Below are 18,764 nucleotides of genomic sequence, written 5' to 3'. Positions count from 1 at the left end.
GCCCTCAGCCTCACCCGTGCCGTAGACTACGAGAGCGGGCACAACGTGCACACGCTGCAGGTCCGAGCGTCCGAGCCCGACACTGGCCTCAGCGGCGTGAGCGAGGTACGAAAAACAGAAACGACAGGCCACTTCATTAGAAACATACACACATTGAATCTAATGAAATTACAGATAATCTTGAGCATTCGATATTGAAACTTATTTTGCTGATATGTGAATCTAACAGGCGGCATGGTAGACAACCGGTTAACACGTCTGCCTCATAAAAAGCATAAAAAAATTATACATACCACTAAATACTACAAATATATAAGCAGTTAAGAGTGAAATAAAATACTATATACACACACGTGAATGTAAACTGCAGCAAGACTAGTCAACAGTGTCGTATTTAGCATTATATATATACATATATTATATATATGTGTGGTGAAGGTGTACTGCAGCAAAAGCAGTCAGTGGCGTCGTTTTTATTTCCAAACATGTCTTCAGTGAAAACTAACTTCCAAGTGCAGCTGCTGAATCAGACTTTGTGATGCAACTCTTCAATTTGCTGCTTGTGCCGCTCATCCCGCACACGCGCACGCCACCACGCGCATACGCCACCATGCGCACACGCCGCCATTGCCCTCATTTCCATCGGCCGTGCTTGATGAAAAGTCAGCACATCAAAGCTGCGTTCACAAGCTCAGTGATCAGACGCCATCGCCGTCGCATCAGCACTTATACACACACACACACACACACTCTTATACACACACCCGTGTATATCTGCAGAAACTTAGCTGACACCTCGTGGGAAGCTCTGAAGATTTCATAGCTGTTTGTATTAACACACACACACACACACACACACACACACACACACCTGGAGGAGTCCATTATCACCTCCCCTGCTGTCCAAATGTTGGTAAGTGCTTTAAAATGGCTGCTAAACTACCAGTGGCCCCTGAAGGCTTCAGCTACTCTATTAGCTTGGCTGGCTAATCCACTCCAAGGGTGTGTGTGTGTGTGTGTGTGTGTGTGTGTGTGTTGTGTGTGTGTGTGTGTGTGTGTGTGTGTGTGTGTGTGTGTGTGTGTGTGTGTGTGTGTCATGAACACAACTTCCTCCTCAGTAACACTATTTATAGTGCGCCTCACGGTAGCATCTATAGGTTGTGTTGCCTTCAGCCCCAAAGGACATTTTGGAAGAAATGTCACCCGGCACGCAACATTTTGGAGCGACCACATAACAGAATCTACTGGAATACTAATCAAAGACGTCGTCTCCACATAATGTAGGATTGTCTTTTAATACACCATACGTTTGTAATATATGGTAAGACTCCTCACTTTAATTCACATGCCCATGATGTTTACATACATTTAATGGGTGTGTTGAAGATGCAGATGTTTGAAGGTTTACAATTACTATAACGTCGATACTAATTTCCGTTAGCCTGTCGATGGCATTTCACATTATATGTTAGCATTAAGCTAACTCGATGACGGGAGTGACAAACAGCTTAAAGCAAATACACTTTGCCTTTTATTTGAAGAACTATGTGAGCAAAAGAGTGGGAACGGGCTTTGTGTGTTGCTTAAGTGTGTTTTGATAAGTTTATAGCTGTGGGAGGTAAAACAAAATAAAACAATGTTTTTTTATTTTGGTGCCTCTATGTCACCGATTTTCACCTGCTCTGGGTCCTCCGCTATAAAGAGGCATCACTAATATTGATGTTAAGTGAAAGTGGCGCTAACTAATTAAAAATAATTATTAAGGAGAAAGTAAGGCATGAAACAAGAATAACAGGGTGACGTTGCTCTCCGGAACATAAACTCACACAACAATGTGGAGCGACCTCATACAGTACATGTCCAAGTGTCCTGGAATGCTAATCATCGCTAAAAAGCCATTGTCTCCACATAACCAAAGCTCAGTTACTCTTTTTCAACATGTCATAAGACTCCAGACTTAAATTCATCTGGCAGACTATTTACCTGCCTTGATAGGTGCTGCTGTTTTTGGTTAGCAACAAAGTACAAATGGGCTCTTTATACGATATTTTCTATGAGCTGAGATAAATTCAATTGCTACCTGTTTTTTTCCTGACAGGGGAGGGTTTTTTTGTTTTTCGTTTTAGGTAGGCATTTTCTACCCGGCCATTAATTGGGGCAAGGCATCTATTTTTGAGGAAATGCACTAATCAAGTTTTACGCACCTTCCTGATGAAACTGCCGAAGCATCCGTGTCTTCAGATATTCTCCCTCTCCCACCTCGGTGCCGTTACCAAAACATTTAGCATGTTGAAGGGCTTGAGACTGGGAAATCAGCAGCTTATTCCATTAAATTACAGGGATGGGAAACTGCGTATTGGTTTGAGCTCCAACGGGTCGGAACGTTGGCTACAGAGAGTCAGAATTAAGAGGGAGAAGGGAATTTTCTCTCATATTTGTCTTCATTTTGTTTCCAAAAAAAACTGTAAAAAAATGTATAAATAGAATTACATACTTAATAACATTAAGACGCTGCCTACAGGTTGTTGTCTGCATAACAGATGAAAATGACTGCACCCCGGAGTTCCTGCACTCCATCTACACCCGGGATAACGTTCCTGAGAATGTCACACCTGGAACGTCGCTGCTGCAAGGTATGTAATCTTACCAAACTTTCCCCCTTATTAAACCGTATTCTCCTTTGTGGGAGTGTTAATGTTTTATATCATCTTCAGTTCTGGCCCGAGACTGTGACTCTGGCATCAACTCTGAGCTCTCCTACTCGGTCCATGGCAGCGACTTTGACATCACGTCTGCAGGTGTGATCAGCGCCGCCCGCCGCTTGGACTATGAGCGACCCAATCACATCTACGAGTTCCTGGTGGTTGCCATGGATGCAGGGACACCGCCCCGTACTGGCACCGCCTCCATACGCATCCGGGTGGCCAACACCAATGACGAGACGCCCGTCTTCTCACAGAGCGTGTATGACAAACTCTCTCTTGTGAAAAAATAAGTTAGGTCATCTGTTACCAAATAAATAGAAGAAGAAGATCAAATATCTGTTACCAGAAGTTTAGAGGAAAAAGATAGACTTGCCGTTACAAGATTAGCAGAAGAAGAAGCAGAAGAAGATTTCAAGACCGATTTCAAGATCGCTATCAAGATTATAAAATAGCCCTATCTGTTACCAGATTAACAGTAGATTATGAAACTAGGGTAACTGTTGCCAGATTAATACTATTAGAAGAAGAAGATATCTGTTGCCAGATTAGTAGAAAAAGATGAGCTATGCTTGCTGTTCCCAGATGAGAAGAAAAAGCAGAATCTAGGCTAAAGTTGCTAGTCTAGATGTTACTTGACTAGTAAAAGAAGCTAGTCCATATGTTACCAGATTCATAGAAGAACAAACTAGGCTCTTTTACCAGACTAGTAGAAGAAGAAGACCATATGATATACTGTATGTTACCAGATTAGTAGAGGAGGAAATGAGGCTATTTTAACAGATTATTAGTCGAGCAATGTAAAATAGCTGTTACCAGATTATCAGAAAAATTCATTAGGATGGTTTGTGCCAGATTAGTAGAAGAAGAAAGCAGACTATCTCGTTACTTAGATGTTTTGATTAGTAAGGATAGCTATGATCGGATCAGTAGGCTGGTAGAAAAAGTAACTAGACTTTCTGTTACCATATTTAAAAAAAGATAGTCAACCAGTAGAAGAAGACGCTAGGCTAGCTGTTACCAGACTCATACTGGGTAGTGGAAGAATATAGGCTAAAGCTGCTAGGCTACTAGGCCACACTAGTAGATAAAGATAAAAAATAGGCTGTCCGTTATCAGATTAGCAGAAGAATACGAAGAAAGGCGATCCCTGCCACATTTTACTCAACTGGATTCCTTGTTTTCAGATACAAAACTTTCCTGAGTGAGGACGCGGGCCCAGACACTCTGGTCGCCATCGTCCACGCCAACGACCCTGACGGCGATGGCGTCTCGTACGCCATCACCGGCGGCAACGAGGACAGCAACTTCTTGTTGGACAACCAGAAAGGTGAGAATGACTGAGAGAGACTATTTTGGGCTTGAATGGGGGTGCAAAGGTTCTTTTGGAATAGTTTATTTTTATTCAACCCACTTTTGGGGGTCCTGACCTGCACATACCTGAAAACTCTGATTTTTGCAAGCATTCTTTCATGTACATTGAACCCCCACTATATTGCGGTTCATCAATTAGCGGAAGTCCCAGATTGTGATTGGCTACCACCATGGTATGCCAACCCTATGAAAAACGTTTTTGGGGTACAGTGTAGTATATATTTTTAAAAGGGTTAAAAGTATAGAACCCAAAAAATAAACTACAAAATAACAAAATGTAAATCTATTTATAATGAATTCCAATTATTTTGTCACTGGTTTACCTAAGTAATAAACATGCAGTCGGTTTATGAGAAACACAAAATCGTGTTGGCGCTGGTTCTCCCTGGATAGTCGGTACGTTATTTGTTAGCATGCATTAGCATAACAGCATGCAACAGTGACAGGAACATCAAGGCACACACATACAGCAGTTGTTGCCACGGTAACTAGTATATTGGGGACAAAGTCAGCGAGCCCCCAAACAGCCGTGTATATAAAACGTGAATACACACACAATTATTTATTGATATTCAGCCGTGTTGTGCATGTTTATCTTTTTGTGTGTTTTGCACCTTATCGCCTAGCATGCACTCTTCTGCTCTGCACACCCCCATACACACACACAAACACACTTACATACACACAGCGAAGCGCTAAACACATAAATGGCTATAACAGTGTTTTATTGTTACCCGCACACGGCAGATGGCCTTTGGCTTGCTGGGATGTTGGGCTTTGTCACTTCAAAGTGTGTAGTAAGTATTTTCATGTAGATGCGCTCCCTGGCAAAGCTGCTTATGTGTTAGTTTGTTTGCTCTGTTATGCTAATGGATGCCTGATTTTGCACACATGAAAACACGACATTGGTTTTTCAAAAACACAGACTAATGTGGCGTTTTTGCCACCCACACTGAAAGTTGACGCTAATTGCAGTTCCTTCAAAGGCCACGCGAGGCTCTCTCTTTACAATTCAATACAAACAACAACTTCTGGGCAAGTCGTGCTAATGTTTTATATATGTCGGTGATGTACAGTGAACACCCTTTATTTTGTGGGGGATTGGGGCCGAGCCCTGCCATGAATAGCGAAATTCTGCCAATAATAAATGCCCCCCAAAAGGGTTTTTTGATTGTATATAGATTCCACAAGATTGCAGCAAAGCACTTAAAACGGAGAGGATCATAAAACACCATGCATTGAACATGGACACAACCATGGACCCATGTTACATGAACGACTGTATTAAGTAGTTATTCAATACAAACAAACCACCTTCACATGACGCTCATCAATCGTATTAGCTATCATACTATCATAAATTGCAAGCTAGTACATGAGCAAACAAATATGCGCACTGCCACTTTACACAAACTGTATTAAGTCATTAAATTCACCTTTTGACATTTACACACAATAATAAATGTTACGGATTGAGGCAAATTGTAACAGCAAAGTAGATTACACGCTCTATTAGTATCTGCATCGGGAGAGCAGCAGAAACATTCACTTTCATTTTTGCAGGTGCACACGGTGCATTCAAAGACCGCCAACAAACCAGGACCGATCAAACAAACGAAAAACCTTCATCAATTAATTGAACCGAACAACACCAAGGTTAACAACGAATAGTCAAGATTCTCGATGTATAACGGAGGATGGATTCAAGAGAATATTTTGCAAATATGCAAATTTACAACCGCTGAACCGCGAATATGCACAAATCAAGCATAGCAGCGAGGTTAGCACAAAGCCTTGTTTCTTAGCCTCGCAGCCTGGTGATTTATTATGGTCCCCATCTTCCTGTTCAGCCTACACTACTGTCAGAAATATGCGTACAGTAGAGAACATTTCCACTAAATGGTCCTGTTAGGTTTGGTCACTGTGGTAAAGTTCGAATTGGTAAACTATGATCATTAAATAGGGGTTAAAGGTTAATAGACTCAAAGGGGTTAGGATAGGGTTTTGGGTTAAGTTTAAGCGAGAGGTTAGGGTGGCACTTAGGGTTAGGTTAAGGGTTCCAATTAGGGGAGGGGTTAGGGGTTTAGGGTAGAGGTTTAGTTTTAAGATTTAGTATAGGGGTTAGGTTTTAGTGTAGGGGTTTAGGGTTAGGGCTAATAGGAGTAGTAGACATCTAGATATCGTGTTGCTTTGTTCTGCTTTACCAAGCGTGTATTTCCGATTTCAAGGCATCATTAAGCTACGTCGGAGCCCTCCGCCTAGACTGAAGGGCCCTCAGTACGTCCTCACCATCACCGCCACGGACGACAACGCGTCCGGTGGTCCGTACCCGCTCAGCAGCTCGGCGCAGGTCATCGTTGGAATCAATGACATCAACAACAACAAGCCCGTCTTCCAGGAGGTGGTGACCATTCAAAGACTGTCTCAATAGTTCCAAGACTCAGAGATCTGATGGTTGCCATGTTGGTTTGTAGTGTCACAACTACAATCTGAAAGCTACTATTCTGGAAAACCAGCCGCACGGGACCTTTGTGCTGAGGGTCCAGGCCCAGGATGCCGACATGGGGGTGAACGGAGAAGTCAAGTACGGCATCATGCACAGGGACGGGGTGTCATCTAGTTTTGACATCCATCCAGACACTGGTAGGTATCAGCATTATGTCGCGACAGACATCAATTAGTCAATCAGTCGCGCACCTAGTGGTACCTTTACTCCAACTTTTTAGTTGTCGCTTGGTCAATATTTTTGCTTTGTTTTGCGAGCCAAAATTTTAGCTACGAGTGAGCTTCAGATATGCGGCCACTGAAGTGAAGTAAAACAAAAAATGGAGCAGTTACTCATTCACGGCTGTAGACGAATATATTCAAGTACGTTTTTCAGCCTGTAGGCGAGGAAGAGGGTCGCGCCCAGCTTGTCTGTGAATTTCAGGTTTGTAATGACTAAAAGATGCTCGTAGATGGGGGTGTCAAGAGAGAAATTACGACATGGAAGTCGAGCAGGTTTAGTAGGAACCTCACACTCAAACAGTATGTAATGTCTATGTATATCTATAGTATGCACAAAGTTTGTGTCGCGGCAGGCAGTAGAAAGTTTGTCGCTATTGAGAAAAAGGATGATGCAGTTCATTGAGTGAATGACGAAATCCACTGACGTTCAACTCAAGCCTTGCAGTTCCTCGGCGTCGCTCATGGCACATTTCTTAGTTGTATATTTGTGCATAACTTATTTTGCCCTAAATATTTTTGTTTTATAGTTTGAACTGTCACAAAAGCAAAAAGAATATTTGGGTCAAAGTTAATGCACGTTTTCCTCACTTTTTGGTCAGAAACTGGTGTTTTTGGTGAAACCAACACATATTCTTCTGCTGAATACTAAAGAACGGAAAAAGATAGAAACAAACCTATTTTTTGTGTGAAAGAAGAGAGTCAAGTCTTTCTATGGGTAGGTTTGGTTTTTATGTTGTCAGAGAACAATACTTTCCTGGTCTTGAAAGATCAGTCAAAAAGCTCTAAAACGGTTGTCAATATGGGGAACTCTGCTTTGAAAACGGCTGGCAGTGAATGAGTTAATCGGAATACCGTTGAGGAAAATATTTTTTTAATAATCCTGACTAGAACACACAGATGTCATGCAAATACAGTGGTACCTTGATGGGTGCCCCAATTTCAGAGTATTTGGAGTTACGAGCAATCGCCTGGTCGAATTTTTATTTTTAGTTTTTTTTGGGGGGGGGGGTTGTTGTTTCAAGCCAATATTTTAGTTATGAGCGAGCTTCAGATACAAAACCGCTTGAGTGAAGTGAAAAAAAATGGAGTGCTATCTATTTTGCATGGACCTCTGCTATGACAAACGATGTTGTATCGACATGAATTTCCTGGAAAGTTTCCAATTTGGAATATTTCCAAAATTCCTCGGCTTAACTTCCCATGGAAATTTAGCAGAAACATTTCAGAGATTTTCCACCCCTTTGCAACCTTAGCCACAATTCACGTCCAGACACTGACATTAAATACCCGACTCAAGCTCCTATTGTAACTCACAAGGCCATGTCCCTTAAAGCTACACATTCAACACACAAATTGTACAGTACGTACAGTTATTACACTTCATAAAATCTATTTATTTCTTTACCCACTAATAATTGACTCTAACGGATTATTGGCATTTCCATTCATTTCCATTGGGAAAATCTGGGGTCTTTGTTTGTTTCAGGCGTGATCACGTCGGGGGTGAGTTTCGACCGGGAGCGACAGCGTGAGTTCACGCTGTCGGTGACGGCCACCGACCAGGCCGAGGAGCCTCTCATCGGCATCTGCCAGATCACCGTCCTTGTCGCAGACCAGAACGACAACGACCCCAAGTTCGAGAACAGCCGTTACCAGTGTGAGTGTTTGGTTACTTAGCATTAGCATCCACGACAACCAAAAGCTTCTCACATCACTTATTCAAAGATTGAGCTGAATGTATGAATTTTCTCAACCCTGTAGGTATAATTTTGACACTGAGTTCTTTACGTTTTCTATTGTTCCAAGTGTTGATCATTTTTGAGAGAGAAAGGAAAACCAACAACTGCAAGTGATCATGATCACTTGCGATAAGTCAAGAGGGCTTGGACTTGTTGAGTTAAGACACTTTTCTACTACTTTCAAGAACCTTCAGCAGATGTCAAGCCAGAGTTTGGGTTTCAAGACAGGGTTTGGATTTTAAATGAGGGTGTTAAGACTGTGTTAGTGTTTCAAACAAAAGTTAAGAGTTTGAGTTTAGGGTTTAGACCAAGGAATAGGGTTTGAAATTCAAGTTTCAAACCAGAAATAGGGGTTCAGGTGTCAAGGTTAGGGTTTAAAAGTTGGATTTTATTTCATAGCTACGGTTTCAAATGATGGTTTCAAAAGAGAGGTTTGGGTTTTAAAGTAAGGTTTCCAGTCAGGGTTAGGTTTTCAAATTAGGGCTTTATTTCAAGGGAAGGTTTTTAAACCAGGGTAAGGGTTTTAATTTAAGGTTTCAAGCCAGGCTTAGGGTTTACATTAGGTTTTCAAGACTGGGTTAGGGTTCAAAACATGTTTAGAGGTTCAAAATGAGGTTTTGAGCCACGACTGGGGTTTAAATATCGGATTTGAAGTCACGGTCAGGGTTTCGAATTATAGTTTCAAGTCAGATGTTGGGTTTTAAAGTAGTGTTTCAAGTCAGGGTTATGGTTTCAAATTAGGGTTTTAATCCAAGGGGAGAAGATCAAACAAGTGTAAGGGTTCAATTTAAGGTTTCAAGGTAGGGTTAGGGTTTCAAGCCTAGGTTAGTTTTCAAAACGAGTTTTAGCATTTCAAAGTAGGGTTTCAAGTCAGGGTTAAGATATAAAATTAGGGTTTCAAACCAGCTTTATGGTTATAAATTATGGTTTTAAACCTGGGTTAGGGTTTCAAAAAAAATGTTGAGTTTCAATTTGGGGTTTAAAACAAGGGTTTGGTTTTGAAATTTACAGGAGGTTTTAAACCAGGCTTCAACAATGGGTTTTAAGCCTGGGTTATAGGGTGTCAAAAGAGGTTTAGAGTTTCAAAGTTGGCTTTTAAATCGGGGTTGGGAGGTTTGAAGTCATGGTTAGGGTTTCAAAATCTGGTTTCAAACCAGGGTTAATGTTTCATATTAGGGATTGAATCTAAAATTAGCGTTTTAAATTCGGGCTTCAAATTAGGTTTTAGTGTTTTCAGCAATTATGAGTTTTAAAACATTCTAGATCATTCTAGAACCTCCATCAGCTCTTCTTGAAATATTTAGATGAATGTGTGTACGCTTTATACTGTGTTTGAGCTCGTGTGTACATTGTTAGATGAAATGAGGTCTTTATTTTTGCACACAGCTCTCACTCGTACACGGGTGTTTGTAGCGCACATCTGTTGCCGAGCCTCATTCATATTCATAGTTAGCTCGCGCTCATACATTCCGGGCTCGTTTCTCGGCGCGTCCTCCCTCGGATTTGTTTGGCCTGAGCCTTTACGTCGGAATCAGGTGAAGTTTGTCAGTCGGCCGGTAGCCGTCGGTTCGCATCGGCTTCATCCTGGGCAGATGAAGAAGGGATGACAGAGGGTTGGAGGAGAGATGAAGAAACTCTTCAGGCTGCAGTGTTTGTTTGTTTGTTTGTTTGTTTGTTTATTTGTGATGTGTGTTGTTTGTGTGTGTTTTGATAAGCGCCACGTCACAAGTCGTCCTCATCACATTAGCGCAGCAGGACCTCATTAACTATTTAGCACACAGTCACCATTTCGAATGGTTCTGGGACGTTGTGTGTGTGTGTGTGTGTGTGTGTGTGTGTGTGTGTGTGTGTGTGTGTGTGGTTTAGCATTCATCATCATACATAAAATCAGTATTTGATTGTTTCTTAGAAAATTGTAAAAACAGAACTGAGCTCTAGGACAATTACAGTTTCAAAGTAGTTTCTTCTGTTTTAGTGTTTCAAATTAGGGTTTGAATGTAAGGTGAGGGGTTGAAACAAGGAAATGGTTTCCAAGTGGGGGTTACGGTTTTAAATAAAGGTTGAGATTTCAAATTATAGCTTCAAAGTAGGGTTTTAAAATAAGTTTAGGGCTTCAAATTAAGGTTCTAAGCCTGTGTTATTGTTTCAAACAAGTATTAGGGTTTCAATTTAAGGTTTAAAACCAGGATTAGGGTTCCATATAAGTTTCAAGGTAAGATTTCGAGTCAGGGTTAGGTTTTTAAACGACAGTTGACGTTTCAAATTGGAGCTTCAAATTCGGGATTCAAGATTCAAACCAGGGTTATAGATTAAAACAAAGGTCTGGGGTTTCCAAGTAGGTTTCAAGTTAGGTTCTTACAATTAGGGTTTTCAGCCTCATTTAGGGTTTCAAACAAGGTCTAGGTTTTTAATCAAAGTTTCAAGCCATGGTTTAGGTTTCAAAGTAGGATTTCAAGAATTATGGATTTTAAAACAAGATTAGGATTTTAACGGTTATGGTTACGGTTTCAAATTAAGGTTTCAGTTCAGCATTAGGGTTTCAAAGAAGCGTTTGAGTTTCAAATTAAAGTTTTAAACCATGATTTTGGCTTCAAAAGTGGATTTTCAGGACGGGGATCAGGTTTCAAACAAGAATTAGAGTTTTAAATGCCGGTTAGTCAGGCTTGGGTTTCAAAGTAGGATTCCAAGCCAAGGATAGGGTTTCAAACCAGGATTAGGGTTTAAAACTTGGGTTAGGGTTTCAAATTAAGGTTACAAACTAGGATATTGGGTTTCAAAATTGGGTTGGGGTTTCAAGACAGGATTAGGGTTTAAAACGGGGGTCAGGGTTTCAAATTAAGATTCGAAGGCAGGATTAGGGTTTAAAACAAGGGTTAAGTTTTCAAAGATAAAGTTAGGGTTTAAATTAGGGTTTCAAGCTTGGTTCAGGGTTACAGACAAAGAAGAACAATTTCACAGGAGGCTGTGATGCTGGAAACGCAACTTCAGGAAGGCAAATGTTTGTGTTTTTGTGATTCGCGTTGACATTCGGTATCCAGTCAGCAAGAAGTCTCCAGGATTTCCATTAAAGTCTAAATGTCAGCTGTTGACTTTGCAGCACGCGGCAGAGCAGAGGTGACACAATGCTGCGCTTCACGTTATTTTACACATCTGCCGTCATGTCAGTCGCATCAAATATTTAACGCAACCTCGGTGGAGGTAGGCTGACGCCCCCGCGTGTCTCGGCCTTTCTCAGACTTCCTGCGAGAGGACACGGCCGTCGGGACTAGTTTTCTGCGTGCGGCGGCGCATGACGACGACCAGGGCAGCAACGCGGCCATCACGTACTCGCTGTCCCCGCAGAGGCCGGCGTACCTCCACATCAACCCCAGCACAGGATGGATTTACGTCAACCAGCCCATCTCGCAGGTGAGAGGAGCCATTTGTGGCTGCCAAGTGCTGCTCAGTTTCATAGAAACGAGCTGTGTTTACGAACTATGCGAGCTGTGTCAGAAAAGTTCCATGACTGGTGTCACAAAATACTGTATTTCAAATCCCAACTACAAAATATGACCCTTAAAATGCCCTGAGCATCTCCTGGCAGAAAAGAACATTGTCGTGCTAGAGCAACCTCCCTACTCACCCGAGCTGGCTCTGTGTGATTTTTTTATTTTGTTAATCCCCCCCCCCCCCCCCCCCCCCCCCTCTTTCTCAAGATTAACTCATTGGCTGCTGTTTTCAAAGCGGACTTCCCCATTTTGTCAGCTGTTTTACAGCATCTTGACTGATCTTTCAAGACCCACAGAATATTGTTCTGTGACAATATGAGCAAACCAAACGGGCGAACCTACCAAAATCCTAATCCTAACCTCTAAATCCTAACCCACCCTAATGCTTTACACCTGTCCCTAAACCTAAGACTAATCCCAACGCCTAACCATTAATGTTTAACTCTATCCCTAAACCCAACCCTAACTACTGTCAACGCCAATACATTTCAATTTCATAACTTGCAGAGGTTATAGTCATCACTTTTATGTAATTGAAACTCATATTACTTTAATTATAGTCATGTAGCTAAATGAAGTAACCAAAACCTTCAATCATATTTCAGTATGATGCAGTAGTTATACAACTATATGATTAAACATACTGTTACGTAAACACATCTCTGGCAATGTACCTAATGAAGTGGCATTCTCATTGGTTTATACATAAAACGACATTATAATCCCCGTAAACAAAAAGCCTCTGATTGATTTCCTTGTGTCAGACGTCCAAGATCAGCCAGCAGATCGTGGCATCGGACGGCGGCAACCGCAGCAGTTCTGTGGAGCTCACCGTCATCATCACCAACGTCCACAACCAGCCGCCGCAATGGGAGCAGCCTGAGTACTGGGTCACCGTGCCCGAGAACACCGTCAGGGACGCCAAGATCCTGGTAATTAAAACTCAAATGTACTCGCACTCGTTCTCTCAGTCGGAGGACAGAAACGTGTTTAAAAAATGAAAAAGATCGACGAAGTAGAAGTACTTAGTCAATTAATTTAAGTAAAGCAGTTACAGTATATACGCTACCCATTTTAATAACCCACACACAACAACAACAAAAACGGACAAAATATTGTCCTACTTATGATAACGTATTATTGAAGAAAAAACTAACCGGTTATGCTATCAAAACAATGTATTCTCATAGCTTTGCTAAGGTTGTGAAATGACTAGTAAAAAAAAATTAAATCAGCTAACGATAGCGAAAAACAATTTGAATGGGAATCACATTTTGTCACATCGCAGAAAAAAGCAGATAAGCAAGTTTTCACATGAAAAACAGAGGATAGTTTTTTTTGGGGGGGACGGGGAAGGTGGGGGTTTAAATCAGCTAATAGGTGAATTCGCAAATCACAAATATGTGGGAATCCAACTGTATCCTATGATGTCATCCATAATACTGATGAAGAAAAATGGTTTTCTGAGACAAATTCTAGAGTTTTGGCACGAAAATATCTTAGAGCGAGACATCACGACACAGATGAACATACTGCTAAGTGCTTTGTTTGGATTTGTTTTGTAAAATAGCTTAAAAATATATACCCTTAATGTTATTATCAGGGATCTCGTTTGTTGTGTGTCCCACGTCCTAGACGCACAAAAATGATCAGGGACTCATAAAGCATGGTAAATCTGCGTCCACAGACGAACAACATTGCTTTCCTATGTATGTGTGCAAGGCTCGAATTAAGTGGTCTCGCATCACGGTTTGCAGGTCAAAATCTGCATTTTGCGCATCAAAAAACACATTGAAAAGAGTTTCACCGTGAAAATGGTCACGAAGACGGAAGAAGGCAGCGTATGTGCCACAACGCGCTTACGTCACCGATGCGTGGACGTGGAAGTGAAGCAATTTCATTGAGGAGCAATAAGACAGCAGTTGCAAGATGTGACGCTAAATTGATTAGAGAGAGAGAGAGAGAGAGAGAAAAAACAAATGGCGAAAGTGTGGTAGCATCTCATAGTGAAATACAAGGCGAGCACCCATCTGTTGTAACACACAGACCTTTCTCTCTGCCGAGTATGACGCTACGTCACAGGACCCAAGAGACAGAAGTGAAGTTTAATGTTAGTCTACTTTACTAACATAACGTTTGACCTGCGGGCTGGGGAGTGTCTCTTTTAATTATGAGCACCATCAAATTTGTGGCTTTTTTTTTTTTTTTTTTTTTTTTTTGACCGTGACAAGGACAGTATAACGCAACCATAACAGTACATAGTGTGTTTTTTGTTCATTGTTGTCCCTGTGTGCCATACGGCCAATCTGCTGATCTGTAAGTTTCAAAACATTGAGTCAAGTAGGTGAAAAACGTGGCAAATGTGGCCAGAGAATAAAGAAGAGAAAATGGCTCATCATCATGTACTCAAAAAGGTTTTGGTGAAGGGAGATGAAGGAAATATTTTTGTCTCTTGAGGGTTCTTCATTTTAGTTTGAACAAAATGAAGACTTCCAAAACTTGTAGTAGTACAAATAATAATTGTAATAACAGCCATGAGCTTAATGTATTATGCTCGATTGTTGCGACATCGTTTAAAACAGAGGTCACTAACGCGCAGTCCGCGTCCGGACCCAGAAGCAGTCCCAAGCAGTCCCACACCATAGCCAAAAAAGACATACGGGGTGTTTCTATATTAGGCGGCGCAACGTATGACAGGCTTTTCGCTAGTGATGAACTGTACCAACCAAATCACATGCGAGTTCTGCCACCCTTTCAGGCAATCAAATCTGCATCGCAGGCACTAATTACTGAAATCACTGACTGCGCACAGACCAGACAGAGACGAGAGAGAGAGCGAGAGAGAGAGAGAGCGAGCGAGAGAGAGAGAGAGAGAGAGAGAGAGAGAGCGCATGTAAATTGAGTTTAAGATGGAGAAAGATCAGAAAATGACGACCAAATGGCGCTTAAAATGGAACGGGCAGTCATTTTTGTTTGTACTTCTCAGTGGGAAGTTCCCACTGGGAGCTCTTATTAGAAACGCATATGTGTTTTATGCGATTTTGAAACAAAACTAAGGTTTCAAACAAACATAATTAAAATGGTTCAGTTAAGATTTGTTAAAATATGTAAAATTGTTTGAGACTTCACCGTTGTGCCAAGATGCCATGCAGAAAAGTGGAAACTCAAGTTTTTATTTTTGAAATGTTTTTTTATTTGCACACTTATAACTTTCTTTTTATTTACTTGGTCTTATTGTGAAATGCAGCCCTACTTTCTTTTAGCAAATGAGAGATTGTTGTGCTCATATGTTTGATTACCAGGGCAGAATCTGTATGACGTGTGCAGTTCTTTATTATGCTCTCATATCATTGTATAAGTGGCATAAAATAACATCAACAATGCTTTAATTTATCTTGAAGGTTTTTGTAAAAAAATGAAAATAAAAAATTGCTATCGTGGCAGGCCTAAACACGTAATATATTGAGAAAGAGAGCGCAATGGATAACAAAAAAATATTGTACAAACAGTATAAAAGATTAAAGAGTGACACTGTAATAAAAATCTGCAAGCTAGCAGGACCGTGAAGCAAGTATCGTGATATAGTGGAGGATTACTGTATCTGTATTCCATGATCCTAAGTTGCAGGGACTCATTGTTCCATGGCTGGGACTCATTGTTTCCATGAACTATGCCTCCCGGGACTCACATAGTCTCAAGTGTAAAATGATCTATGTATTATAACTTATTTATTTGTAAAATACACTCATATGTCCCCCAGATCTCAATCAATCCAAATCTCAACCTTGGTTGACTTTACATCAATTTAGATCTTTTTTACATCATGTCAAAACATAATGAGCCTATCTGACAAAGTAAGGAGTCGAAAGTACAGATCTCTGTTTTCAAACGTAGGGAGTCAAAGCGAAAAGTCATCAGAAAATTAAATACTCACGTGCAAATACCTGAAAAGTCTACTGAAGTACAATAATGAAATAAATTGTACTGTAGTTACTTTCCACCACTTCTGGTCTCCTGGGTTGCACTCAACAGCCACAACATTTGGTACACAAGCCAATGAGATATACAGTATTAAACAAATATTATAAATGAAGAAAATTGTAACAACAATAGAATGTTTCATACAGCTCTCATATTTGAATGCAATTAATACATGTACCTAATGAAGTGGTCTCTGAGTCTCCCTGGCTGGCTCCTTCCTCGCCGCTCGAGTGCTAATCACACGCCGAAGGAGTGCAAGTTTTAAATTTAGCCGTCTTGTTAATTACACCGCTAACGAGGTAGAGAGGCAGGCTGTCATTTTGTGTTAATTTTTTTTTCTTAATGTCATATGTGCTGTGATTATTTTTAAAACTTCATAAAAGTTCACTTGTCTCCACCAAAAACTTTGTACGTGTCAAATTATGTTTGTGGCGTTATGATTGTTAGAAACGATATATTCACAGTGCAGTTTACCTTGCGCAATATAAATTAACATGAAGAATACAAATAGTCCATAAAGATTTTGTTTTAAAACGACACAGCATACTAGGTCACACGTCAAACTGTATGTATCAGTTTGCGTTAATGTGATGACTCGTCACCGGTTATCTATGATAATCGCCACCTTCCACAATGGAAATAAACCCAATGACTGGAAATAATCCACACAGTGTGTTAAGCGTGTTGTTTACGTGTTTTGATGACAGTCAGGCTGAGAGTGTTTCTGTGTTTTAAGTCCTCGGACAGCGTTTCTCACTCAGTGTCACAACCGGAAAATGTGGTACCTTCAATGGAAAAATTCCTCCCGGTGCTTGTTTTGTTTTTTTTCATCTTTTCTAGCCTGAAGACAAGTTAGTGTTTTTTCTTTTCTGAGTGTGGAGAGGATGACAGTAGAGATTGTCCCCGGGTCAAATACAAAGATTAGAATAAAGTGGAACCTCCCAAAAATAACCCACTCGAACGTCAAGCAAAAGTCCAACATACAACCAACAACATTTCTATCATTTCCATTTAAAGAAACACATGGTCAGTCTGCTCTGGGAAGACTGTTCAAGAATTCTCCGGAAGGTTCCGGAACATTCTGTGACGTTAGCTCTTTGTGGTTGCTCCTTGTTGTCCTTACAAGGATGATATGCAGCCTCGTGCTCAAAGGTGACGCGCGGCCAGGCGTTCTTTTCACAGCGTCGTCATGACGATGTTTTCGCTCGGCGCGTCTGATCTTTGTCAAGAGTCGCTGTGAAAAAATGGATGACCTCCACGTGTCATGTCAGGAGCAAGAGAAGCTCCACTCCGCTGTTCAATTTTATCAAACTTTTACATCAGCTAGAAACACAGACCAATACTAGTTACAGTGAAGAGCAAAGAGTGTTTTTCTTTACCTATCAGAATCAATTTAAAACATAACCATCAGAGAACCAACATCGACCCATTACAGAACCAACGCAGAACAAACACAGATACAATGAACTATTGGTTCAGTGACCAAAAAAAACAAAATAGGTTTTTTTGGCAGTACCAACAAAGTACAATCACGCATCCAATATACACCAATTATAGAACCAACATAGGGCCAACACAGACCAACATAGACCCAGGTTCAATACAGAAACAACAACAAACACAGATCAGACACAGAACGAACAGACTGATGGCACAGAATCAACACAGAATCAACATAACACAGAACAAATACTGAATATTACCATCAGTCAGACACAATCAAAGTCTAATTATGTATGATTGAACTAATTACGTCCCCAGACTGTGAAGGCCACGTCAGCGCTGGGTGACCCGCGGGTCACCTACAACATGGAGGAGGGTCAAGTGCCCGAGACCAACATGCCCGTACGCTTCTACATCAAACCCAACCGGGCGGGCGGCTCGGCGTCCATCCTGGTGGCCGAGAACCTGGATTACGAGACCACGCGCTTCTTCGCCCTCAGGGTTCGAGTCCAGAATGTCGCCGCGGTACCACTCGCCTCCTTCGCCACCGTCTACGTCAACGTCACAGGTGAGGACCTCTTCTTCCAATTGCCATCATTTCGTATCCGGACTCTACTGCTGAATGTTTGTGCTCATAGCCTCAGTTATTTGGTTTTGAAAACAGATGAGCCAGTGTAGATCAAAAAAGGAGTTAACATGGATATGTCAAATAGTTTATTTTCAAATTCAATTTAAAAATTAAATTGGATATGTGTATTTTAGGCTTAAGCTTTTCAAGATAACATTTAAATGTATTATTCAAAACAGGGTTGGGCTTTCAAAGAAGGGTTTCAATCTAGTGTTTTAAGCTTCGGTTAGGCTTTAAAATTAAGCTAAATATTTTTATACTGTATATTTATGATCAATATATGCTAAAACGATACATGATTTTAATATTTACTCACATTTTGTATTTTATTTTTTACAATGTTTGATTATGAATTAGCCAGTTTACAAAACATTTTTTTAATTTTGTGTGTACTTTTTATATTCAAATATAAAAAGCAATAATTCATTCTCTTTGCTTAAATTTTTAGTATTATACTAATACAATAAACAATGTTAAGTAACTATTAATTTACATATTTTATTCAAATTAACTGTGTCCTTTCTGAATAACATTGTTCATTTTTTATTAAATCAATTCAGTTTAATTTTAACAAATTATCCAATTATTTAGTAAAATAGGTAATATTTTTTATATTTTTACTCATATATAAATTTGGATATCATTTACTATAACTCAATTAACCAATCATTGAATAAATTTT

At 40.5% G+C, this 18,764-nt stretch overlaps 1 protein-coding gene across 1 annotated transcript in view; it reads left to right on the top strand.

The window, feature by feature from the left end:
* The window catches only part of si:dkey-22o22.2 (neural-cadherin), a 110,976-nt gene that overhangs the window by 54,633 nt on the left and 37,579 nt on the right, over window positions 1-18,764 (top strand). The window contains exons 4-13 of the mRNA XM_061674756.1: window positions 1-105; window positions 2,522-2,633; window positions 2,715-2,964; window positions 3,890-4,032; window positions 6,305-6,477; window positions 6,551-6,719; window positions 8,290-8,460; window positions 11,778-11,950; window positions 12,795-12,962; window positions 17,773-18,022. The exon at window positions 1-105 is cut by the window's left edge and continues 100 nt beyond it. Of these exons, the coding sequence (XP_061530740.1) occupies window positions 1-105; window positions 2,522-2,633; window positions 2,715-2,964; window positions 3,890-4,032; window positions 6,305-6,477; window positions 6,551-6,719; window positions 8,290-8,460; window positions 11,778-11,950; window positions 12,795-12,962; window positions 17,773-18,022 (1,714 nt within the window). The remainder of the gene's footprint in view (window positions 106-2,521; window positions 2,634-2,714; window positions 2,965-3,889; window positions 4,033-6,304; window positions 6,478-6,550; window positions 6,720-8,289; window positions 8,461-11,777; window positions 11,951-12,794; window positions 12,963-17,772; window positions 18,023-18,764) is intronic.

Source organism: Phycodurus eques, chromosome 4 (genome assembly GCF_024500275.1).
Source record: "Phycodurus eques isolate BA_2022a chromosome 4, UOR_Pequ_1.1, whole genome shotgun sequence".
Classification (NCBI taxonomy): Eukaryota; Metazoa; Chordata; class Actinopteri; order Syngnathiformes; family Syngnathidae; genus Phycodurus; species Phycodurus eques.
Note: the sequence above shows the minus strand (reverse complement) of the source record. Positions and strands in the feature narration are given on the sequence as shown.